The 27,226-nt window shown below is 32.0% G+C and overlaps 1 protein-coding gene across 3 annotated transcripts in view; it reads left to right on the top strand.

The window, feature by feature from the left end:
• LOC129946942 (furin-like protease 2) overlaps window positions 1–27,226 on the top strand; it is a 524,816-nt gene that overhangs the window by 482,849 nt on the left and 14,741 nt on the right. For all 3 annotated transcript variants that reach the window (XM_056057326.1, XM_056057324.1, XM_056057325.1), the window contains one exon: window positions 14,342–14,616. In XM_056057326.1, the coding sequence (XP_055913301.1) occupies window positions 14,342–14,616 (275 nt within the window). The remainder of the gene's footprint in view (window positions 1–14,341; window positions 14,617–27,226) is intronic.

The raw sequence follows: 27,226 nt of genomic DNA, 5'->3' as shown, positions 1-27,226 counted from the left end.
CGTTATCTCTACAAAAGAATAAATGGGACTTCATTAAAAATATTTTGTCAACTCATCGACCTACAAAATTGTTCCCTTAATTCCGAAAGTCAGTTTTATGTAAATAGTATTTGTCTTAAGAATACCAACTATTTACAGGAAAGAGATGAGTTTTTGAGCACCTCTTAAATATTTTCTTTTATGTTCTTTAAAGGAGACGTACAAAATTTATATAACATAATGTGTATCTTAACCTTACATTTACATATTTAAGGGCTAAAATGACAACTTTAGTTAATAGATTATTATAGAACACTGTTGGCCAGCAGGATGTGGTCTAACTTTTTAATTTGAACAACTTCTTACGTACTATTCCAAGATTCCAACAGAACTAAAATAAAGTACTTTAGAGGGGGTTTAGGTGCATTTGATGTAGAAAGGTTCAAAATTGTGTTAAAACGTGCTTTTTCCAAGAATAATATATTCTGTTTTTGTTGGCATTTCTATATTCGAAGAACGCTATAGGAATAACAATGCAAAGACTTAGAAACTGAACAATGTGGTCTTTTATTCGTATGAAAATAAAACAGAATTTTCAGGTTGTTTTTTGGCGTATTTTTTCAGACTCAATTTTCGAGAGTATCGTCTTCAGTGTACTTACTCGCAAGTTCTGTTTTTCGTGGAAATATTTTGATCTTAAACAAACAAACTTAAAAATTGTAGTGAGAACAAATTTTGAGTTCTAGAAGTACATATATAGTTTCTCTAAATTTAAATAATAACAATTTAAGTTAAACAAATAAGTTGGCAAGTAACTTCAGTGTGACAATTACAAATCACACGTTGAAGAATCACTTTTCACTTCAGTTCTCGAGAGATTCAAAGCTTTTATATCATATAAGTATTAACTTTCATTATGTTTTTCAACAAGCCATAAGTATAAGAAAAATTACAACCTTGTCATTTTCCTAACACTCCTAACATTACTTCATCTTATGACATTTTATGATATCATTACTTGAAAATTAGGTAAGTACATTTTTGTAGAATCTTTTTCTTATGAATTTCGTGCAATCTTCAATCCTCGGATTCAAAAGTTTGATTGGAGTACATGTATGTAAAGCCTTCAGCCGTTAGTTCTTGAAATTCGCGTTTAAATCCTAGTTCTATAGCATCCAAAGCAAATTCAGTTCAAAAAATTGATTTCTTTATTTTTTTAAGATTTTTAAAATTTTATATTAAATAAAAATTAATTTATAAAGAAAAAATACTTAACTAATCATTACAGTTTGCGTCAAAAAAGTAAGATAGAATTGAAGACTAATTTCACGAATTTGAACGGAACTTATTCAAGGTTTCTTCTTAAGAATCTTAATATTTGCTTTTTTCTATGAAAATAATTAAAAGCATTTTTAAAGTTTTTCCAAATTCTTACTTATGTAAAAACAAAGATTTGAACCGCTTTTTGTGTAAATTATCTATAAATTACTAAAAAATCTACCCTCCCCCCTCTGGATCATCAATTAATTAATGTGTATGAATTCGTGCTGCTGGATTGGAATTGTGCTGGAATTCCTATTCATATTCTGTTCTAAGTCCAGTCCTCAGTATAAAGTAGTACTTTTAGAAAAAAAGTTTAGAGCAATAAAATTATTAACAAATAATTTAAGCTTTGAATTTAATGGAATTCCTCCGAAAACTTAAAAAAATAATCTCCCAAGAAATCGCAATTGATACTAACTAGTTTATAAAATATTATTCCTTACTGTGTAAGTAAATCGATTCTGAAATAAATAGAGTAAGAAATGAAAAAGAGGCTGGAATGCGACCCACACTGATCCCATCCTGTCTGCTGACTTAAAACATTTGTAGGTTTTAATGTTTTGTTAAAAAAGTTGTCAATTGAATTATTCTAAACAAATTTAAAATAACCAACAATGTTTTGCTTATGATAAAATAGTTTGATTTCAAAATCTTTTTTTTACGAGATTTTTAGTCTAAGACCATTTTTAACCAATTTTAGTAGAATTTCTTAATAGTTTTCATTTCTTATATAAACAAATGAAATTAGATGAATAAAATTAATTTGAAGTCAATATCTTCTATTGTTCATGAGATATCGAAAACCGAACATAAATTTTAGACAATTTATTGTACTATATTTTTATAGATTTTAATATTGTATGAAAAAACTGCCTGTTGGATTTGTATAACATATTAATTAAATGTCGAAAACAATATTTTCTGTGAGAAAAAAAGATTTAAAACCAATATTTCTAAATTTCTGAAGTAAATTTTTACCAAGTTTTAGTATTTTTTTTAGGTTTTTATTTTTGTAAAAACAACTGTCAATGCGATTTTTCTCAAATTTTTACCGGATGTTGAAAACAATAATTATTAAAAAATAAAATTAGTTGGAAGCCATAATCTTAGATTTTTGAAAACATATTTAAGTAAAAATATTAATGTTTTGTCTTAGTTCTTATTTTTTGTAAAAAAAACTATCAATTTAATTTTTCTCGAAATTTGGGAACAATATTTTTTATAAAAGAAAATTAATTTGAAGCCAATATTCAAAATGTTTAAAAAGATATATGAGTTGAAAATCAATTTTAATAATTTTCTTACGTTTTTATTTTTTTTTAACTGTCAGTTCGATTTTTATCAAAATTTTACCAAACCTTAAAAACGTAATTTTTTGTTGCATAAATTATTTTAGAGATAAAATCATTGTTTGATCGTTAAATTTTTGAGGTGACAAATATTTTGTTCAGTTGTTTTGATATATAAACAAAAACCGTTTTTTCGTTTTTTTTTTTCAAAGATATATTTCTTTGGTATCACGGTACAATATATAGTATAAAATTTAGTTCAAGTTTCGTGAGTTTTTTTGGGTTAACCAAAATGTTCACCCTTTTTTAAATTGCTAAAAAAAACGCCCACTTAATTGTTGAGAGTCCTTTCTGCCTCATTATGTGTAAAACAAAATTTATTTAAAGTCAAATCTCTGCTGCTTCTTGAGCTATGGGAAACGAAAAAAACTTCGCGAATGTACGGACTTACAAACGTGCGTACACACGCACGCACAGTCATCTCTCTCAAAATCTTTTATTTCAACTATACTGAACTTGAAACGCCGAGAAATGTAAAAAATTTCAATTCGACAATTTGGAACGATTAAAATACTTTTCAATGGAGAGTTAATAAATATAAAATTCCACTCAAAGGGAAAGTTTTTGAGAGCTCCAGTAATTGGTGAAATAAAGATATGTAAACTTTGACGTTCAAACTAAACATCATCTCTTTTAAAAACAAAATTGGCTTTTAAATCATCCATTAGAATGGGATCTGCGAAATAAGTAATTTCAAATATGTTCACTTTCAGTCCAAAGTTCGATTCGCTATTCACAATAATAGCCTAGGTGTAGATTTAAAAAAATTCATACTATGTAAAATTTTACAATTTTCTTGTTGTATTTTATTTCAAAAAACACCCTTAAAATTATATGTCGATTTTTTACATGGTTCTGAAACCAATAAAGAAAAAACAAAATTCCGCCACAAAATACAATTTGCTTGGAAATGCATAATCGGGGTACAAAATTTCGTCGTTTCTTTACCCGTACTTACATATATTTATGTGTCTAAACCGTGAAAAGGGTATAAAATACATTCACAACTAAACTCCAATTTTCTTACGTTTTTCTTACTTCAAGGAATAAAAAATGTGTTTTTTTTCCTTTTTTTTGATAGTTGAACAAATCATTTTAAGGCCTCTCACCAGACACAGAAGGATGAAATTCCCTTCTTTTATTTTTTATTTGAAGGACATTTTTGAAGAATAAATTGTTTTGGGACAAAAGCTCGGAAAAACCGAATATACGGTGTATACTCAATGACACAATATGAAATTTCAAATAGGGCAACAACAAAAAGTATAATGCTTTAAAATTGTTGTCATTGAGGATGATATAAGAAAAATAAAATAACAACAACAGTATCGAAAAAGGACGAGACGAAACCGTATGTAAGAGATAATGATAGATTCGGAGCAACAAAAAATCTGTAAAACGACTTTTTTTCGCTTCTTCTTCTTGGTTATTTTTGTATCCTTCCGGGGATGGAACATGGAATATGTACTGCTTTCATCTTTGTTTTTGTTCGTATTTTATTGCAATTGATTATAGATTTAGATGATTTGTTGGATATAACGATATACACAAAGAAAAAACAACAACAGAGTAGAGTCAAGGACAAAAAAGGAGGAATTTTGTTTGGAGTTTTTTAAGAGTCTTATTAAATTAGAAACGAGAAAGTCGTATTTTGTTTTTGTTTGGGTTATGGATACACTCAAAAAAGTGTATACGGATAACAAATGGATGCTTTAAGGGTTTTGATCGAATCAATTAAGGGAGAATTGGAAGTTTAGAAAATTATTGCTTTTAAATTTAAAGGAAAGTGATGATGAAAAAATAAATAAAAAATAAAAAAGGGAGTGGAAATGATAGGTTTAGTTTGTGTTTGAAAATATGACTAAGGCGGTATATGTAGGTGGTATACTGTGACAGTTGACGTAGGTATATAAGAAAATTAAATTGATATTAATAACTTTTCTTTTTAAAGCTCTTCAGGAAGCTCAATTAAAAGGCACGCGCTAAAAATTTAAAATATGAAATAATGTCCTTATTCATTCTTAGCAATAGGTGGTGGGCTCAATTTTCTTTTGAAGTTTTAATTAGGTACAAAAAGTCAAGATATGGGTAAGAAATTCAACCACAGCGACAGAATTAGGCATGGGCGGAAACAGGCTGAAATTAGTTGATGGTAATTTATTTTCGTTTATGTTCAGAGTCTATTTTTACAAAAATTAAATTAGAAAATCAAAAAATGTTCTTATACCATGTGTAAACATAAAATACAGGGAATTTGTTTATAAATAAATCTCTAAGAAATTGTATTTGTTCTTCTAAGTTCACATCATCCTTCTCAAAGTGCGTCCCTTTACGGTGGCTGTGAAACGATATGAGTTAAGTTTTTGACTTAAAGGTTAAAAATTATGATTCCAGGAATTGAGTGTTCTTAGCATTCATCGAGATTTCACTGTTTTGAAGACCAACAAATTGTTTAATTGATTATTCTGATATTTCAGCAATTTAGACAGAGCGTACGGTCTCTGAATGCTAAATGTCAGACTTGAAGCACTAATTTTTTTGTTTGTTGAAGTGTATCTCACCAGTTTTTGTTATAGATATTTATTAAACACGTTAAATAGTAACGTTAAGTTCACAATATTTACCCAAATTTACACTTAAAACTAAAATACTGTTACCGCTATAGGTCGCTCTTGTAAACATTCCCCAGATTGATTTAAATCTTCTTGTAGCTCTTTACAATACTTCATGAAGCTAATAATTCAAAAAATTGAAAAATCATTTTAAATTGAATGCAAATAAATAATAAATAAAATAAACAGCAAAGGACCCAGGTCACTCCCTTGAGGTACACCAAAATTTGTATGAAATGGAAACTCCTGAACATAAAGCTATAATGTCTTTGTCTAAGATATGATGAAAAGCACATAACGAAACGGTCGATGAATATTCCATGGCTTAATGTACCCCGTGTCATGATGGTTGTTGCGTTGCCTTGTCATTCCAGAGGTCTTGGGTTCAATCCCTGCACGAGCCATTTAAAGTTTTTTTTCCACGCGGAGGAATTGACGAATCCTCCAAGAGTAATTCTTGTCATGAAAAGTGATTTCCCAAATTAGCCGTTCGGATTCGGCATAAAACTGTAGGTCTCCTCCATCTCTGATAACAGTACCCGCACACAGGAATGATTGGGAGTTGTAAGTCACTAAACCCTAGTTCTCAACGGACAGTTGCGCCACTTGATTTATTTATAATTTTCCAAATGCCTTACTAAGTCTATAAAATTGCAATCGACTTGAAGGTGTTTTTCAAATGCATCTAAATAAAAAGTAGGAAATTGTAATAAATTAGTAATTATAGAAAATTTTTCATAAGCCCATGTGGATGTCCCAGACAAAGGATTAAAAGAATTAAAGGATTGGCAGACAATTTCGCTATCAAGCTTTAATTTGTAACCAAATGTTTAGAACCTTGTTTATTGACCGGTGCGTTAAGTATGAATACTTTCGAACATCGTGAGATCATTGAAAATTTCAGAGATGCCTTGAAAAGAATATGGTATCTTGTTTGTGCCTTGTTTTTAACGCTGCTGTCTTGGAACATTGCACAACTCGTAAGTTCTTGCTTTCGATAGTCTTTCTGCAAAACTTTTAACATTTAAGCAGCAGAAATTTCATTTCCCATATAAAAAATTAGAAAAAAAATTGGCCTTCTTCAATATTTTCAAACATAAAAACATAAATTTCATGTAGCAGTAGTGCAATCTTATAATTTAAAACGTTTTTTGTATTTCGAAATCGTAAATAATCATCTGTAAAAATTTGCAGGCAAAAACATTTGGATCTTGTGGCTTGAGTTCAAATTTCATCGATTAATTATATCAATCTTATATATTTATATCAGTAAAAATTTTGTGAAGCACTTTAAACTATTCCCTGCGCTTCAAAATACCCCATGTCTCTTAACGTTACTTTTTTTCGTTTCATTCATATCCGATTAAACCCTTTATTTCAGACAAAAAGATCCATTAAATATTTTCACATTGTGAACAAATTTACAAAACACACATTTTATTTTTGCGGTTTATTTAAATGAAAATTCAGTCTTCTCGTACTCGTATACAACACCTACTAAAACTACCTAAAATTTCAATTATTTCCACGCGAATCGGTTGAACGCGTTCGTTTCGTTCACTGAAACGCGTCGAAAAGAACAAATACGTTTACCTACCTATACATAAATACAGCTTGTAGGTATGAGCTGTTGTAGCCTGGAAAATATGTACGAGTATGTATATTCAACACACAATGATCACCTTAATTTTCGGATTTACTTCAAAAGGGTTTGGAAGTTTTTTTTGTCCTTCTTGTTTTTTAACACTATACAAAGGAAGTAATAATAATTCATATATAAAAAGGATATTCTTGTCTGGATTTGATATCCCTACAATTCTACGCACACAAGAGCTAAAAGAAATAACAGCTTTATATACATTTTGGCATTGTGCATATCTCCTTTTAGGAGAGAAAATTCTTTTGCGAACTAAAATGATGAAATTATACCCATTACTGTTCAATGGTTTGCAAATACTTCATAAATATTGGTAAAACGGCTGAGAACAATATTTATTGGTTTATTGAATCGAAGCCAAGTTGGATGGTTTCACTTTACCAAATATGTTACACATAACAAAAAAAATCGAACTCAACATGAGTTTTAACAGAACATTTATTTCTATAAAATTGAATATAAAAGATAATATCAAAGAAAAACAGTTTACATACGCCAAGTGCGGAAGGCTAATTTGAGAAATCGCAAGAGGCAGTACCCATGAATTAAAAGAACTAAGTGACATAGGCAATGATTGAATCCAAGACCAATGACGTAATAGTCCTACGCACTTACCATCACGCTACGGGCGCTACAATAACTCTTGATATATGTTTTCTAAAATTATTACGAGTACGATTTATCTGAAAAACGTTTTGTTTTTATATTCATTCAAAATACCTTTATGAAAAATCTCAAAAGGATATTGGTGTAAGTACATAATGTATTTTCAAATACCACAATTCAAAAAAATGTTTGGCAAACGTTGCCTTTTAGAACAACGTCTCTAAAAAAACTAACATTGATCATTCTTGTGAAACTCGAAATTGTGAAAATGGTATTCTAACTTCAATTGGGAGTTATATTGTTTTTTTTGTTACGTTTCAAGACTCTGGGATGCAAATCGCACTAAAAACTTCCAATTAGTACCCGCTAAAAAAATTCAAATGAAATGATAGATAATTTCTTGTAATAATTCAATTTAACTGTGAAGTAAAATAGTGAAAGGGGAGATATGCAATCAAAACTTTTAGCTTTTTTTCTGAAGATATCTTCGAGGACAACAATATCCTTAAATATTTAAATTATGTTACTAATTTTTTTGTTTCAAGTTTTTATTTTACTCTAAATTGATAACAAAGCTTTGTATTAGATGAAGAAAGATTTAAGTCAATAGCCTTTTTTAGTTCTTAAGATATTTTAGTCGAAAATTAATTTTTATCAGTTCTTAGTTATTTTTTCTAAACTTTTTTTAAATTGTCGATCGAAGCTTTTCCAAAAAATAAATAAATATCATAAACAAGATTTAGTACTGAATCAAATAATTTTAAAGTTAATAATTTTGTTTGTGTTTTTTGTCTACCAAATTTAGTGGTATTTTCGGAAGAATATAATTTTTTACTAAAACCATTTCCAAATATTGATAACAATATTTGATATTAAATTAAGAAATTTGAAAGCAACAATATTATTGATTACGTTGTTAAATAATGTAAATACAAATATTTTGTGTAAAATAAAAGAATTTAAAAAAACATTTTTCTTTTTTCTCTCAATAGTTGAGTCGAAAACCATTTCTTATCGGTTTTTTGTTCTTTTTATAGGTTTCAAAAATAAAATGAATGAATTTGTCTTAAAAATCAACTTTAAGTGACCAAAAAGATTTGTTTCATGAGATTTTCAGTCAAAACTCTACTTTTATTAAATTTAGTTACATTTTTAAAAGTTTTTTTTTCTTATAACTGGTTATCCATTTTGCGGTTATAACATATAGGGCTGGAATTTGACACCTGTCAAGCTAACAGCCATATTATGGTTATCAAATATCAACACGATTTTTGATAATAGTTGATACTTATCAACAAAATTAATGAATCGGTATTATGGTGATCAATTATCAATATTATTGATGAATAGTGAAATCTATTGTGAAGAGCTTTATTGATAAACTCGGTATTACGGTTATCAAACATATTGAAACCCATCAAATATTCTATCAGCTACAAAATCTTCGTTGACAAATGTATCAAATATTCTTAAATGGTAAAGAATTGTAATTTAAATACGATTTATAAAAGTTTTTTTTTTGTAGTTTATATTCAATATACAAATTGAAGAACGAAATGCCTTCACTAGAATTGTTTTTTAAAAGCAATTGTACTGAGGAACGAAGGTTTATCGTTCAATCTTAAATAAACAGTATTACGAGATGCTTCAAACCCACTGCACTGGACAAATTATAAATTCATGAATTAAAATAAGCAAATTTATCTTGCTTTTTAAAAAAATATGATATCGATACAATTTTCCACAAATGTTCCACAAGCCTTTCTATTTGTTTTCTGTTGCTAACTATTCTACTCCTAAATAAACAAATTATTATTAAAAAAAAGAGAAATTTATTTAATGAAAACAACTTACATTGTTCCGCCGAAATTATTTAAAGACCAAAAAACAAGAACTTAACACAAATGACGAACGTCAAACATTAAACAAAACCTATTCACAATCGTATATTGATAAGTATTCACAATGGGTGAAAAATTATCATTTGATACCCATTATACCAAATTATCAATAAATTGATAGAAGTTATCAGTTATCAAATAATTGATAGTTGATAGCCATAATAGGGCTGTAAGTTGTTAGACCAATTTTTTTTTTCATTTGAAAGTCTGATATTTACGAAAACGGAACTTTTGACTATCGCACAACGCATACAAATTGTTTAAACCTACTAAATACATAGTGATTCTGCCGCAGACACATATCGTGCTTTAAGAGGAGATTATAGTTTACATTGTCGTCCCACAACCCAAGTTATTTGTAAGATTGTAAATAAATTTGAAGAAACTCATTTGGTTATAGGTATTTTAAAGCCTATGCATCATCGTTTCGCTCGTGATTCTTAAAATATCGCTTCTGTAAGTGAAATGTCGATGTCTTACGGCACATTAAGGCTCATTTTCGACTTGAATTTACACCTACATCCATATTAAGCCCAGCTAACACAACAACTGAAGCCAATTGACCATTCCCAAGGTCGTATTTGGGGTTCTGAGAATCCCCAAATAATTGAGGATAGGCCATTACATACACAAAAGTCACTATTTGGTGCTGTCTTTTGTCCGGAAGTGTGCTTGGACCTTTCTTTCTAGAAAACGACGATAGAATGACTGTCAATTTGGACCGTTATAGTCATATACTAACTGACTTGTTTTTACCTGCTATTGAAGGATACGACTTGGAAAATTTATAGTTTCAACAAGACGGTGCCACATGACATACAATTCGAGCGAAAATGGCTTAATTACAAGAGACATTTCATGGGTACGTAATTTCTCGTAGAAGCGATAACAACTTGCCACCCAGATCATGTGAGTTGACACCGCTGGACTTTTTTTGTGGGACTACACGAAAGACCGTGTTTATGCAGATAAAACTTTAAATACTGAGCACTTAAAAACCGGTCCAATATGTGTTAAAAAGTTATCGAAAATTACCTCCCTCAAAAAAATCTATGCTTTCAAAATTCGCGTGGTTGTCATTTAAAGGATTTAGAGTGTCACACATAATGTCAACGTTCAAACTTTATAATAAAAGAAAAATAACATGAGCAAATATTTTGAAACCGCAAAATGGATAACCCGCATAGACAAAATTTCTATTGAATTTTCCTAAGACTACTTTTCTTACGATAACAAACAAAATTTTGCAGAGTTCTAAAACATTTTGAAATCAAAACCTTCATGTATTCATAAGGTATCGAGAATAGAAGATCAATTTTTATCAATTTTATGTAATTTTTGTTTAGTGTTTATAAGAAAAACCCTTACATTCATTTTAAGCAGATGTGAAACACCTTACTCTTCATTGCATAGAATTATTTTGGAGGTTATTTCATTTTTAGTTCCAAAAATACTCGAGTTGAACAATTTTTTGTTTTTTTTTTTTAAATTTATAAGAAGGAACCTTTGATTGATTTTATTTTTTAAATTATACTAATTTGGCATCAAGTCAGATTTTTATATAACACACAAAATAATAAAAGTCGCAAGGTTATTGGTTCCTGAGATATTTGTGGCAATCCAAAATGTTCACTTCTTTTTTAAATTGCATAGTAAAAAAACTACAATTAAATTTTTCTATGTAAAATAAAATGTTTTTTAAGACAATAAATTTGGTATTTCTTAAGATATGGACGGCGAAATATAGTAACCCGTACTTAAACTGAAACACACAGACATCTATCTAAAACCTCTTCGATATAAAGAGAAGTGTTAACATTTTTGATTCGGAAATTCTGACCGATTACAAAAGCTTCCTATAAGAAGTTCAAAAATAAAACAATTAACAAAATGTAGCTAAAATATTTTTTGAAATTGTATAAGATAGTGTACTTAAATAAAAACCTAAAAAAATTAAAGAAAAAACCAATGTCGGGCTATTTTGAATTCAAATTCAAATTCAAAAATCACTTTAGCTTCCATGTTCCAAATTTCGGTCGAAAATTAATTTTTTTTTTGCTGAAGTAAATGTCATACCGAAAATAAATTGAAATCACTTTTAAATTTCACGTGAAATGAAATTTCATATTCTTCAATTCTATCGATTTCGAAAACTTCGAAATTGCTTCGAACTGTCAGAATTGAAGGATCATCCATTTTTATTTTGTAAGCTGAATTCAAGAGAAAAAAAGAAGACGAATTTGACAAATCAAATATATATATATTGGATTTACCTGTCACCTGTATGAAAATTTTATAATATCTTCATCGATTCCTTCAATTCAAAAAATTGCTGCAACCCTCCGATTCCTAGCAGAAGGAAGCTAGCAAAGAAAAATGTACAGAAATAAAAAATGTGATTGGAATGTGTTCAAAAAATGCAACAAACCGAAATACAGAACATCCATTTGCATGTTCGAAAATTCAATTGTGGAAAATATAAATTCACTTTCGCAAATTGTATTCACAATAAGTGAAATGCAGAACATGGGCATGGATATCAGAAAACCACTTTAGTTATCAGGTTCAGTTATGAAAATCTTTCCAAAATTATTAAAAATGTGTAATATTTTTACTTTGTCAAGTCTTTGTGCTCTGTAAGTTTATAACGTCAGATTAGCAGGTCAGTTTGACAATTGGCAATTTGACAGGTTTGTAACAGAGAATAGCTAAGATAAAAGTTTTAAAAAAATTTCATACTCGCATCATAACATTAATCTTAATACCGTAAAAAATACATAATTAATATTATCACCTTAAAGTTAAAATGTATTTTTCTTGCGTGAAAGAGCTGAAAGCTTCTCAAATTTTGTTTGATATTTCTAAAAGGTTTAAAACACTCACTTTTTTTAATTTTCCAAAGTTTCATTCTTCTTTGCCTTATTCATCTAGTTATTGAAAGTAAAACATAAACAAAAAACAAAACACAAAAAGCTCTTAAATATCTATGCATACTTTTGTACTATGTGTCTAAGTGTGTGTGTCCTGGCATAACGTTGATAGCAGCCTATTTATTATTTTTATGATATTTCATTAATTTAAGACTCTATCTATCTGGCACTATTGTGGGAGAACGAACGAACTTCCTCTACTGAAGCTGAAGTGGACATACTTTTTCATTCAATGGCATTCACAAAAGCCTCTCCGTTACTCGATTTCATTACTGTCCCTTTTACTTGAAACGCGCGGTCCGATAGTGTCCTGTCCTATTTGGAGTTTCCATAAATACTGTACCCATGTATATTGTGCACAAACCCACCTCCCCTTATGCTTTTTCATATTAAAATGAAATTGACCAGGATGATGAGGACGCGACGATGAGGAAGTAGGAGGATAACTATGATGTAGCTTCTTTGGATTGTGATGGCGCGGAAATTCGTTTTCAATCTTTTTTTTTTTTGCATTTTTTGTAAGCACTTCATCGTTTTGAAATATTTCCCTCCATGGAATTATTTTTTGCTATCGATATTGCTCTCAATATTTTTTTCCATTGATCAGAAATTAAAGAAACGATAAAGTTCCATTTTGCATGTTGTTTTTTATTATCTATAGAATGTCCTTTAGATGGGACACAATATTGGATTTCCAATCAGTGTTTACAAGTTTTGTAATTTTTTTTTTTTGAAATATTTTTTTTTTAATAAAAATTCCGAGAGATATTCATTTTCAGGCACCACTCAAAAGCTATACATGTCATAAACATGGAATCATTAAGAATATTCCATTAAATTATATGCACTTAAGCCTTCGAAACATCACATCGCCATATCGGTTGAATTCATTTCTATAATATTGAAGATGGATCCTATTATTCGATTCAAGAGTCCGCTCGGTGATTGAAATTATGTGACGGCAAATAATAATGTCTTGGTCTTGGAAAAATCAACTTTGAAGCTATGTATAGTGTATATAGAAGAAGCAAGCAGCAGTTATAAGACTTTGAAGAAGGTTGGCAGACCTAAATGTGCCACAACCAATCTATTGACATTGAAGGGCTTTGGTTGTTTCGGTCATTTAATGGTCTGGTAGATAAATCAATATATGTACATTTCATAATGTTGAGATGGTACTCAAAACATCTCAGCAATCAGATTTTGAATCGTAATGTAGGCTCACTATAAAAGCACTTGAGTAATATGTATTTGTCTGTCTGCTTCCAAGATAATGTTGATTTCATCCTTTTTAGGGAGTTTTTATTTTTGCATAGACGTCACTGCAAGGATTATTATTAAAGATTTTTAAGTAGGACCATCTTTAGATGTATTAATACTTAATAAGTTATGAATGTGCCAGAGCACTTTATTATACAAACAGCTGATCAATATAAAGGAAAAGGATCATATAGAAATTTAAGGCGTTTTCATACCTTTTAAAGATTTCTGTCTCATGTCAATTCTTCTTCCTCTTTTGGCATGTTATTTTCTTTTCTTGCTCATAGGTTCTGTTTTCTATCAACATCCGTTGCTTGAAGTCTTAAAACAGTTACAGGATTACTTGAAATAACCAAGACGTGGACTGGAAAATATTTCCCAGATGTGTCTTGGAAATTTTTTCGACTATGAAAGAAATCAGGAACATTTCTGATCTTATCGTGTTTTTTTCACTAGTTGAGCTTTTTCCACTTTAGGTAATTTGTTCCTTTTATATGATGACAAAAATCCAAACAGGAAGTGCTATACTCGTACTTCGGGAAAATCTTTGATTTCTTTTCCTCAGGTTCTCTTTTTTTTCTTAGATATAGTTTTTTTTTTTGCTGTGTGGAAATATTTAGTCCTTTTTTGTTATCCTGTGTATAATGATTGCAATTTTGTTCAACTGTTGTTTCCGGTTTTTCTTTACTTGTTTTTTTATCTTATTTTCTTCTCTTTTTTGCAGTTGTGCATCCTGCCATTCGTCTTGTGCCACATGCAATGGCTCATCGGAGTCCCAGTGTATAACATGTCGTTCGGGGCGGTATGCGTTGGATGGCAAATGTTTAAATAGCTGCCCGGATGGTTACTACTCGGACAAAAAGCGGCAGGAGTGTGTGGCCTGTCCTACGGGCTGTGCAACATGTAGCAGTAATGGATTTTGCCTGAGCTGTAAGGATAACTGGATGAAGAATAAAAAGGCAAAATGCATCGTAAACGGAAGTGAAAATTGCGATGAATGTAAGTGGATTTCATGTTTTATACTCGTATTCTTCTTCTCTTTTATTCTTCTATTTCTTTTTCTATTTTGTACTTTTTTATCAATTTTTTTTAACATATAAAGGACTATCATTCTTTCGTTAGGTTGGTTGGTTGGTTGGAGGAGTTGGTTGAAAATAAAAATAAGAAGGAATGTACAGTTCAATGGTAGAATTTTTTTTGTTTAAGTTTTGCATGATTACAATGGTTATGGTAATGTGAGTGTGTTGTCCTTGGTCAAATGGAATTTCCATGCACATTGTGCAGATTATCATTGAATTGGCGGCGATTGTTCATGTAGAACGTGCGCTGCACAGAAGGACAATGGTTCTGTAGTTTTTGTTTTGTTTCCTTTTTTGTTGTGTGAGTTAAACCGTGCAAGGAATGTCTAATTTGTGAATAGGTTTCTTTTTTGTAAGCCTTTTTTTCGTTTTCTTTCTCGTCCGGAATGTTCATATGGTGGATATTTGCAATTGGAGTTCTCTAATGATGCAGGCAATACGTTAAAAATGTACTTAGTTTAATTGTTCAAAAGAAACGGTTCTATCTTTCTTTTTTTTTCAACAACTATTCAACAACTAAAAGTAAGTAAGGAAGCAAGGAATTAAGGAAAGCTGAGATAGGTAAAGTGTTGAACTCCATTTCTTTTATCTTTTCAATTAGTAATTGAAGTTTTTTTATGATAAATTTAAGGGGTTCTTTTTTAGAACAATTTCAGTTCACTGCTTTGACCATGTTGAAAGTTAAGAGACCTCTAAAATAAAAACCAGATATGCGCATGGCCATTCATTGCTGCAATGGCTATAAACATATACTGCTAAGTGGTATGTAATAAATATATGAAAGTGTTTCAAGATTCAAACAGTTCTATTAAAATGCTCTACTTAAGAGCTAAAATATAATAGTTTAGAGGGGTTTTGACTGCATTTCATCCAGATATATCAGATATTATAAATTTTTAGAAATGTTGACCATTTTTTGATACATATTGGGCAGATTTGTAAGTAAGCCATAACTTAACGAATGTTGTTTTTTAAGTGCTCTGTATAAACGGGGTGTTTAGCGTAGCCCTACAAATTGAAGACCAGCGTTGTCAAATCACATGATCACGGTGGCCAGTTAATATCGACTCAATCACGAAAAATTACGCGCCCAGGAAATGTCTCTTGCACTGAAGCCATATTCGCTCGAGTTGTGTGGCATGTGGCACAGTCTTGTTGAAAGCCTATATTCTCCTATAGTCGTATTATTCCATAGCAAGCAAAAAAAGTCGGTCTTCATATAACCATAATGCTCCGAATTGTCGGTGACATTTTTTACATCGTCGTTTTCGAAGATGTAAGGTGGAATCACACCTCCGGACCTAAGAGAGTACCAAACAGTGACTTTTTGTGGATGTAAAATTTTGTTCGAAAAATCTCCGTCCTCCGCCTGTTGTTCAAGCACCCGTTCGACGTATCTGCTACGTTTTAACTGGTCAGCTGACTTCAGTTTTTGTGTGAGCTGCACTTTATTTGGATGTAGATGTAGATCAAAATGCAAAATACGCCATAATGATCCGTAAGACAGTCCTAATTCCTGACAACGATCAGGAATCGAAATATTTGGGTCTTCGGCAACACTTTCACTTACAGCAGCGATATTTTCAGTGATACGAGCGAAACGATGATACACAGGCTTACAATATCTCTAACCAATCCAGTCGAAGTTCATACGGTATGAGCTCAATAAAGGGTGATTGAAAAGCTATAGGAAAGTTCTTAAAAAAAACACATAAATTATAAAATTCAGAAAAATTCATGAAATCTTTATTTGAATCAATAGTACGGTCCATATACTTTTATGTTTGAAGCTTATTTCTTGCATATGTTGACCTTGACTGCGCCTCAAATGATCCATCCCCTTAGTCAAATTTTGGCACACTCTTTCCAACATTTCGGCCGGTATCTCACGAATAAATTCTTCAATGCTGTCTTCCAATTCGTCAATTGAAGCGGGCTTGTCTGTATAGACATAAGCTTTAACATAATCCCACAAAAAATTGTCTAAAGACGTTAAGTCGCACGATCTAGGTGGGCAAATGTACGACCCTGGACGTAAAATAAAAGTTTTAACGAACTCGCCTCTCAATAACTTAATTGTTGCGCGAGCTGTGTGGCATGTGGCACCGTCTTGGGGAAACCACATGTCATGGAATTCAATCTCTTGCATTTTGGGCAAAAAAGAAGTTGGATATTATATCACGATAGCGCTCACCATTCACTTTTACGTTACGATTCGCATCATCTTTGAAGAAGTACTGCCCAACGATGCCAACAGCCATAAACCGCACCCGCACCAAACTGTGACTTTTTTGGATGCATTGTAAGCTCTTGCAATGCTTCCGGCTGATATTCACTCCAAAATCGACAATTCTGCTTATTTACGTACCCATTGAGCCAAAAATAAGCTTCCTCGCTAAACTAAATGTTTCGGTAAGAAAGTGGATTTTCTGCCAACTTTTCAAGAGCCCATTCACCAAAAATTGTACGTTACAGCAGATCATTCGGCTTCAATTCTTTCACAAGCCGTATTTTAAAAGGCACCTAAATCCTTCCGCAAAAATTTTCAACGTTGTTGAATAATCGAGGCCCAATTGCTGCGAACGGCGAAGAACCGATAATTGATGGTCATCATTAATACTGGCTGATACAGCTGCGATATTTTCTGCAGTTTGCACTCTACGTAAGCAGGTTGGTGGTTTTATATCCAACAATGTAAATTTGGTGCGAAATTTAGTCACAATATTCGGGCATAGCCGCTTCAGTGGGTCGATTAAACTGACCATAAAATGGAAGAAGAGCGCGATGAAATTTCTTAACAGAGCATTGATAATAAAATTCAATAATTTGCTAGCGTTGTTCGTTTGTTAGACGGTTCATGGGTAAATTATAGACCAACCTGAAGATGTTTGACAGTGAAACAAAACACGAAACGTGTGTCAGATGTTTAAACCAGTGTTGCCAAAAATATAATAGCTACAAAATCACCCTTTAGCTCATACAGTACGATCCCTCCCTCCAAGATTACCCATTGGTTAAAAGTTGATGAACTTGTGTGATTAAACTTTATATTGTATTTTTGGTGCAGTCCTCACTTAAAAGTGTACAAATTTAATTTGAAAATTTAATGAGGGTCATAAAAAACCCTACGAAAATTACAAAAATACTCTCCCACATGAGTGTCATGACCACCAAAAACAACCTCACCCCTCCCTGAACCCAATACACAGGTACACTGAAGATTGAATTATTCAGCATAGGCAAGCTCCTCTCAGCTCAAAGTTGCAATGTTTTGGAACTCTCAGTTAAAAATTCCTCAAATTATACCCGTGCAGTTATGTTAAACTTTAATGTGTTATTAAATTAAATCTAAGTTTGAAATGAAATCACTTTAAACATTTGTATGTAATGCTTTGAAAGAATTATCCTGGATGTGTAGACATTTTAGAGAATAGAAATTCCATGAAAACATTCGTACATTGGATTTTCCCTTAATAAAAAATAAAAAAGTGTAAAAGTAAATTTTAAAAATTATTGTATTTATCGATAATCACTAATAAAATTCTCACATCACAGGCCAATAAGAGTTCAATTTAACAAAACTGTCAAAGCATGTTAAGCCATTAATTAAAACACAAAAAAAACTACTTAACTTATTGAAGTTTTGATTTAATTGAAAATTCATCAGCGAACTATTTGATAATCTCATTGATATAATGGAATATAATTACTTGAACATCATCTTCAATCAACTGTATACCTTTGATACAACCCCCATTTGTAGGTAAGTGGTATAGGTTTAATTTAACCCTCGACCACATAATCTCAATATAACATATAGAGCATTATTGTGTCATTCCCGCAAGGACCGTCATATCAAATTTCCCTCCTTACATATATACAATATACGAATCACGTGGCGTTTGAGCTTTGTTGTATATTACGTCCAAATGAATTTTAAAGGATTTTATAATGTTCATAAAGCTCAACTCGCCGCCCCCCTCTAAATGGATACTAATCGTCAGTGGAATTACATTAATAAATTTTTAAATGGGTTTCCCAGCGACTTGGTCATTTTGCAAAAGGGGATATTATATCCTTTTGAAAGACATAGCCGTACCTTTATAGCTGTTATACAACACTTCGTAACAAACATAGGGCCATCAGGTTGATAGTATGAGGAGAACAAAAAAAAATCCAAATAAATATAAATCACAAGCAATGCGCTTACTTGTCTCGTCCTTCCGACAAGTTCTTCGTTAGTACCTACATTTATAGAGAAAATAGGTTATCTGGGATATGTTAGCACTTACGCCCATTACAGAGTCGCACATACAGTATGTACTTATATACTAAAGGTATCACTGTATAACATGTGTAGGTATATGTTTATGTCAGTGGTCTGCGACAACGACTTCTCGAGGTACTAAAAGTATCTACGACAACGACGACGAATATAGAATCATCATCACGAAGAGCACTGTTCAAAAAAAAAAATATATATAAAAACAGAGAAACCTTTTATGATCTCGGGCATAACTTTTCTTTCATTCTTTTCTAAAAACTCTCATCGTCATGGCTATCACTACCATCATCATCATCATCGTTGTCCTTGTTGTCGTCACCATAACCATCTTCGAGTATATAGCGAGAGAAGGTAGCGTGAATTAGTTGGAAAGGGGGGAGGAAGAAAAGGGACTATAAAAAAGCTGTGCGTTTATATAGTGACCATTGCCAGGCACTATAAAATGGTTTTGCACAGATCTTTTTAAGGTTTGTATCCGGTGGCTAATGTAAAACGTGCGAATGAATAATACTGATCCTATAAAGGGTGTTTCATAATGTTCCAATAACAATTTAAAATTAATAACAAACGTCACGCCACATCAATTATAGTCATACTACTGCCTTAAAGTGGCTTATATCAAGGCGCATACTAAAAACTTTGTCACTTAAAATCAGTCGCCTTCACTAAATTCACTGAAAGAAAACTAGTTTATTATTTAAGCATGTAAAATACTGTCTTGCCATTAAATTATTGTAAGATGGCGTCAATAGACGTCACTAAATTAAAGCCTGTAATATAATACGATATATTTACTTCATTGCAATTGAAAATTCATAAAATATGCTGTCAATAAAAATACTATCACGCCACTCAAATAGAGATTTGTAAACAAGTCACTAATGTTAGTTATAAGACGTCACTTAATGACACACAGGTGTCCTAAATCAATAGTCTAAGATAAAGCAGGCATGACCAATAAATTTTGTCCTGCCGATTAAGAAAGTCTGAAATGAATAAATTTGTCTAAATGAATTTTAAGATTTGCCGAACAATATTTTAATAGCAGCTACTAGCCACTGGTTATGGACTGTTGGTTTCCAAGTTCTTCTTGGTCTTATAACGCGGAGTAAACCCTAGAAATTGTATTCGATGTTTAGTTTGGTTTCTGCAGTGTCTAACCAATCCTTGCTTTTTAAGATTTCTCATCTGGAAGCCCAGAATTTTCTTCTTCAGCCAAAATTTGGGCTTGAAATATTGAAAGTACTCTGTACAGGAAATCGGTGGTGGCGCGGCGGCGGCGCGCGTAGCCAGAAATCCAAGATTTTTTTCGAAATGGTGGCCTAAAAATTGTAGGTTGTAAGCCTACAATTAATGTTTAGTCACTGTCTGCCAAATATAAAGACATCTGTGAATCAGAATATGAGATTAAAAGTTTTACTCAATCATCGTCTGGTTTTCTTTATAAACGACAGAACTTATTTGCGGTCAATATAAAATACAGAAAAGTGTTTCATAAACTGATGAATTAAGCATTAGTTTTACATAAGTTCAAAGAAAGTTTTGGATCTTAAGCGATTTTTTTTAATCTTATGAAACCCTGTTCAGGTCATTGTTTTTTTTTCAATTTTCTTACTTTCATAAGCACTCCAGCCCTTGGCGTTGTATCTTTTGTAGGTACATAATTTTCCAACACCCTGTTTAAGGGAAGGTCAACTGATGTTCAACGATTTCCGGTAATTTCTTTCCTCCCCCATATGTATGTATGTCTTCGTATAAAATGGCAAAACCATAATGGAGGAAAGTGGACTTGAAATATCGTGCGTTTGTGCGACTATCCGCACTTTTATGTGCGGACTGCTGTTTTGTATCGTATTGTGGGTATGTGTGACGTCTATTTGTATTGTACGTACAGGCTTTACGGTATCCTTCTTGTGCCTTACAATGAGTTCTTCATCTTTTCTCGGTGACTTTTGTAATTTACTGCTCTCCTACAGACATGGGCTTACCAACAGCTTGGTTATTCGTTCATAACGTCTATCTGTCGGACGTAGTAGTCTACTCGACGCGACGGTCGTGTGCGTTGTCGTGTCAGTCAGTTGGACATTGCCGACTTGCCTTTGGTTCGCCGTTCGAAGTCAGCCGTCTGCAGAAAATTGCATGAAATATGGCTATAAAGCTATATGGATAAACCCTAATGGAATGGGATGGTAGGATATCCTGTCCGGTTTTCCATAAATGTCTTTATGGCACAACCGGAGAGAAAATGAACGATATAGACTATGTAGTACCCTATGTAAGGTATATACCTACCGCTAGCTACGTGTAAACGTATTATGCTGTGTGAAAAAGTAGAAATAAGGCACTATAAGATGAACGTTAATTACACACCGCCACCAATGCCTTCTTGAAATCCTCGAAACTTAATAAGGATTTATTACTTGTGTTTTAATGTCAAGGCTATAAATGGTTGTAAATGTAAGAATTGTATAGCCTCGAGAAAATTAAGTTGGCTTAACACGACCAATAACGACTACGACGACAAACAGTAGGTACAAAATGACAAACCTATGTGAATGACCATCAGGACCAAAGCTTTAATAAGCTACAATGCGAATATGTATACGTGTATAAGTTAATAGAACGGTTTGATGACAACATCAAAATTAATTGCTGACCAATTCAATTCCTGCCAAGTTTCTTGAGACACAATATTTTATTAACAATCTCTATGTCTAGGTTAACCGAATATAGCTATCAAAACAGAATATATTGACAAGAAATTAATTTTGGAGAAATTTGATCAGATCAGTGAATTGGAAGTTATGTTTTTATTGGACTGATTTTGCACAAATAAATTGATTCCAAAAGACAACAAAAAAAAAGTCGCTCCACGCTTCACATGACTTGATTTTGATAAATTGTATTAAAAATGTGTTGTTTTTTTAAAAGTTACGACCCACTATAACATTCGATGTACTTGAGATTTTATCCTGAATCATGCTTACAGTCCTACCAATAAATAAATATATAAATACTTTGAAAAAATGCATCGCTAAAATTACTTGACTTAAAACAGATTTTTTCAAATAAGTTTCTTCCTGATTCTTCTTCTTCAAATCCGACTTCAAATGAATGCAACACGTCAGTTTTTTGAAATATTACATTTTAGAATTCGAACAAAATCCGTTTTGGTTTTCCAAATCTAAAATCCTTTTCTTCAATATTTAGTTGAATTTTTGTGTTATTTCAAATAATATTTGAAAAATGTTCATAAATCTAAAAGAAACATTAAACCAATTATGCTAAAATGAGTTTCAACACAGACCGACAAAACAGTTTGAAAGTAAGTTTAGTTTTTTAACAAATCTGTTCCATCAAGTTTTTGAAATATATTAAAAAATATAAAATAATTTCGAAAACCATTTTTTTATTAACCTTATGAAATAGTTGAAATTAAAGTTTGTATTCGAAATCAGCACTAAGATTTAAGTCCAAAGTTTGTTTTTTGAATCTATGAAAGTATTAAATTCAAGTTTTCTCAAAACTTTATATAGAGCCAAATAAAAGCCTCATATCTAATTAAAATTTCCAGAAACTAAGTAAGATACTAAAATGATTTAAATTGTATCAAGAGGCTAAGTGCAATATTTTTAAAAACTGGTGTGATGCAAACATTTGAAGGCGAGACTAGAAATTAAGATGTGATAAATTGGAATCTTACCTTTATAAATTTTTCATAAAGATGTAAAAAAATATTGTTTTGTTTGTATTCCAAAAAAATTAGAAAAAAGTGTAGAAAAACTTATTGAAAATGAAAAACATCGTTAAACACATTGCAAAAGAGTATTTCTAAGAATTAGAAACTGAAAAACTGTCAAACGTATGGTAGTCATGAAGAAATGAGACTTCGTTAATATTTGACGTTTGTCTCAATAAGATTTTATTCTTGAAAGTTTATTTATAAGTTGGGAAGGAAAGAGTTAAAGGTTCAATAAGTGAATCTTTAAAATGTTATATGGGCTCGACACAACGGTTTACCTTGAGTAGCATGTCCAAATACTCCCAAAATCGCTTTATTGGAATTCAGGACTTATCTGCGTTGTTTAGTCTATTCATTGTAAAAAATGAGGACTCCACTCGAGAGGCATTTATTGCAAGAGCTCTTGAGTCGGATTGCTGAGTTTTATATAGCCAGCTCAATTTTAACCTTAACAATAGAAACTATTTTCACAAGGCCGCATTTAGAGGTCCAGAAGAATCGGGGCAATAAAAGAGCGGAGACCCAATCGCCCCAAATTATTTTTAAAATATAAGCTATTTTTTTTCACTAGAGTTTTCAATTTATTGTGAAACCAAGTAGATTCCTTTAGTATTGAACAAACACATATAAATATTAACGGAAAAAAGAATTATCTGAAATTAAATTTTAGGGTTAACGAACGGAAAATTTTGAGCTTTGTTCACCGAAAAATCGTTGATGATTTCGTTGAAATCCAGTTCTCATAGTAAATCGTTTTTAATGCTCAGGAGAGAAAGCTTCGATAGACGGTTTTGTCCCATCGTGGTTCGAAGCCTATTTTTTATAACTTTTATTTTTAAAAATGAGCGCTTTCTAGTGTAATTTGTTACCATCAAAACCAAATACATTCTCAATGCAATTTCGTGGTTTAGGAATTTAGGATTTTCGAGAATTTGGTAGTAAAATTGTTCCGGCGTGTGATTGATCTGTTCCATAGTCCTTTTCCTTTTTGTATGAGTCAGTTAAAGACACAAATTAAACCAACTCATTACCAAGACTAAGCTGTAAATCATCCGGATACACTTTCACCAATGCCTCTGCTGCAGCGTGCAAATTTTCAGCATCCATCTTCTCGATGTGATTCAGGAATCCAAATCTCGAAGGTACAGCTTCATAGGCAGGCAATCTTTCAGTAAGAGAAACATATACTTTGTTTTTTTCCTTGGGTGACAGATTTGCGTCTTGTGCTTTCCGGTAATAGAGCGGATTCAACCTCACTTTTCTCGCTCTGGTGCGGGTGCGTGATTCTACATGTTCATCAGTATGGGATATTTTTTTGGCTGCTTCATTGTGTTTATCAAATCATTTCATTTTGATTCCACGAAGGATTTCAATGATTCTAGTGCACGCAATGCCCATTGAAGAATCATTTTCGGGTCTGGCAACATCTTGTTTGTAGCTTTGAATCGCTCAAAGATATCGTTGTTTACTAGTGTTTACTAGTTGGAATTTGAAAGAAAAATTTTCCGAAGTCTCTATTCTGGGAGCCCCGGTTGCCCCCCCCCCCCCCCCTCAATCTGGCACTGTACTTTCATGATTTACTAAGCTATAATGAAATATATACAACCTTTGAACTAAGATGCGAGCTGCTTGGCTCCAAGGAAATCCCTATGGAAGCTTCAAACAGTTTTACAAACTCTGCAACCTGAAATCGAAGGAAGATTATTTTCATGGCATTGGCATTAGCGAAAGTCCAATAATCAAGCCGCAAAGGCTACATTTCTTCGGAAAAAATTCACTAACTATGCAAGAGACTATCTAAAATCTAAATGAGTGCGACTTGAAAACAGCTTAGCCATGGCTACAATTGTTCACCTTTGTTAACTAATGAATAAAAATATATGAATTATTAACTTACTTACTTATTATAAACTGGCGAACCTCACTGTTAGCATAAATCAAGCGACAATTGTAAAAAGGAACTACTCCCAAAAAAGTATTGCAAACCACTTGTTTAAATTTTTTTATTGAGCAATGGTGTAAAATACTGTCGATATTTATTAAATATGTTTAATTTAAATATTGAGTTTACAATATTAACTTAAATTTGAACCTAAAACCACCATAATTTTTACTGTTTATAAAAACAAAAAGGACTGTTAGCGCCTTAGTTCGATTTGCTAAAAATAGTTCTAAGTGATAAATTTCTCCTTAAGCTATCCTGACTCAGATTGAAATTCAATCGATAAATATTAGATGGACATGAAATCGTTCCATTCGGTTAAAGCAGAACTGCAAATACTATGACTAGAAAAAAATGGAAGATTTGTTAAGGGAACCCTTTAAATGTGTTTACAGGTAGTAAAAGCCTATCAGGCCAGGGGAAAACGAAGACAAAATTTTAAAAATCTACGTTGTTGTAAACGCAAAAGTGTGACTCTCATACAACCCAATCATATTCAAAAATAATAATAAATAGATACAATTCTTGATATATTTAATAATTCAAACAACTATAAAGTCATATACAACTCATTAAAAAATAAAACAAATAGCAATGGACCAAGCGGATTCCCTTGAGGTACACCAGAATTGCAATTAGGGTTACTGCGAACCCTAACTAGAAGTGCTTTTAAACCTAACACCACTTGACATCTTCTCCAAAAAGGTGACTGCCAACTCATGTGTAAGGCTTAGAGCCACCTCTCTATGGACCAGTAACAATACTGGACACACTACTATTCTAGACAATTTCAGATCTATCCCAGATCGTTTAGACTATACCACCCCAAAAATGGTATTTGGTAAAAGATTCCATGCGTCCATCCCTTCAAGATCCCCCTGGGAAGAAGAGAGACCCCTGGAAGACGATGCGGAACACTTCTACACTGACGGTTCAAAAACCGATCACGGAGTTGGAAGTGGTATCTTTTCAGAACAACTGAATCTCAGTCTATCCTTTAGACTTCCCAATCAATGTAGTGTATTCCAGGCCGAAGTAATGGCGATTAAAGAAGCACTATCCTGGCTCAAAGAAAACGTTATATCTTGTAAGGATATACGAATCTTCTCAGAGAGCCAAGCCGCTCTTAAATCTCTCGCGTCTGTCTCCACAAACTCTCAAACAGTCCACGATTGTCGATCATCTCTGAATGAGATGACGAAACAGTTTAATATTCACCTCATTTGGGTGCCGGGCCACAGAGACATTCCGGGTAATTGCAAAGCCGATGAGCTCGCCAAAAACGGAACACTTCTGCCTAACGTTAGACAAGAACATAACATAGGAAGACCACTTGCTACATGCAAATATCTTCGCAAGCAATATGCTCTAGAATCAACAAATGCTAGATGGTCACAGAGTACCACCTGCCTAGCAACCAAGCAAATATGGCCAAGCATAGACTTAAAACGGTCAAAAGGCTTGATATCCCTGAGCAGACAAAGTATAAGCTCTACAATTGGAGTAATTACGGGACACTGCCTCATAGGAAGACATGCTCTGAGGCTAGGGGTCTATACAAATGACTTCTGTAGAAGCTGCATGGACGAGGAGGAAGAGGAAATGGTCCAACACCTTCTATGTACATGTTCAGCACTTTCCATTAGAAGGAATAACTTTCTCGGTAATCCCTTCTTCAATAACACCAGTGAACTGGCAACGATTGACACAAAACGTCTCTAACTTTATTAAAAGTACAAAATGGTTTGTTTCAATTCATTACTCTCCCATGAGCTACCTTATTAGTGGTATTACAATAGACCCTTGAGGTTTAGGTGCGTCAATGACATCTCGACGTAGGTATTAGCGTTAGATATGAAAATTTCAAAAGATCTGAGAACTTAGAACCTTTCATAGACTTTTGAAAAACCTTTAAAATAATGTGGGTATTAAAACGTAAAAGACGACTTATCTTAACAACTTTTGTGAAATGTGATTTCTTTAGCAGTATGAAAAGCTGTTAAACTTCTTCCTGAAACCCCATCCCAAAAATGTTTTTGATGTTTATTAAAACGTTTGATAACACATAAAAACTAAGAACTTAAATATTAAAACCAATAGGGATGATTTTATATAATTTTAGAAAAATTGCCGAACTGAATTATCTATTTCAAAAATTCAATAAAATAAAGTTTTAAATCTCTATTTTGAAAGCCAGAACGGTAGACTTAGTCGTGAAATTCATTTCCCGATGCACCTGTCAATAATTGCATGTAAAATATAATGCAAAACATATTTCCGTGCTAATTTTTTCCTTAAAGATAGTTTTAATAAATTATTTTTCATCAATATTATACATCAATTCCGTGCAGCTCAATTTCAATACAATTATATCATACGAGTTTAATGATTAAAAAAAAGCTTAAAGTCACATTATAAAAATGATAACTGTAAATTCTTGCATGCATTTATTTAAAATTAAATTTTTGAGTTAATTGTGTAAAAAATAACAGATCATGAAATCCAACTTTTCCATTATTTTTCCTCAATACTCGATACACACCGACAACATCGTTGGATCC

Source organism: Eupeodes corollae, chromosome 2 (assembly GCF_945859685.1).
Source record: "Eupeodes corollae chromosome 2, idEupCoro1.1, whole genome shotgun sequence".
NCBI lineage: Eukaryota > Metazoa > Arthropoda > Insecta > Diptera > Syrphidae > Eupeodes > Eupeodes corollae.
Note: the sequence above shows the minus strand (reverse complement) of the source record. Positions and strands in the feature narration are given on the sequence as shown.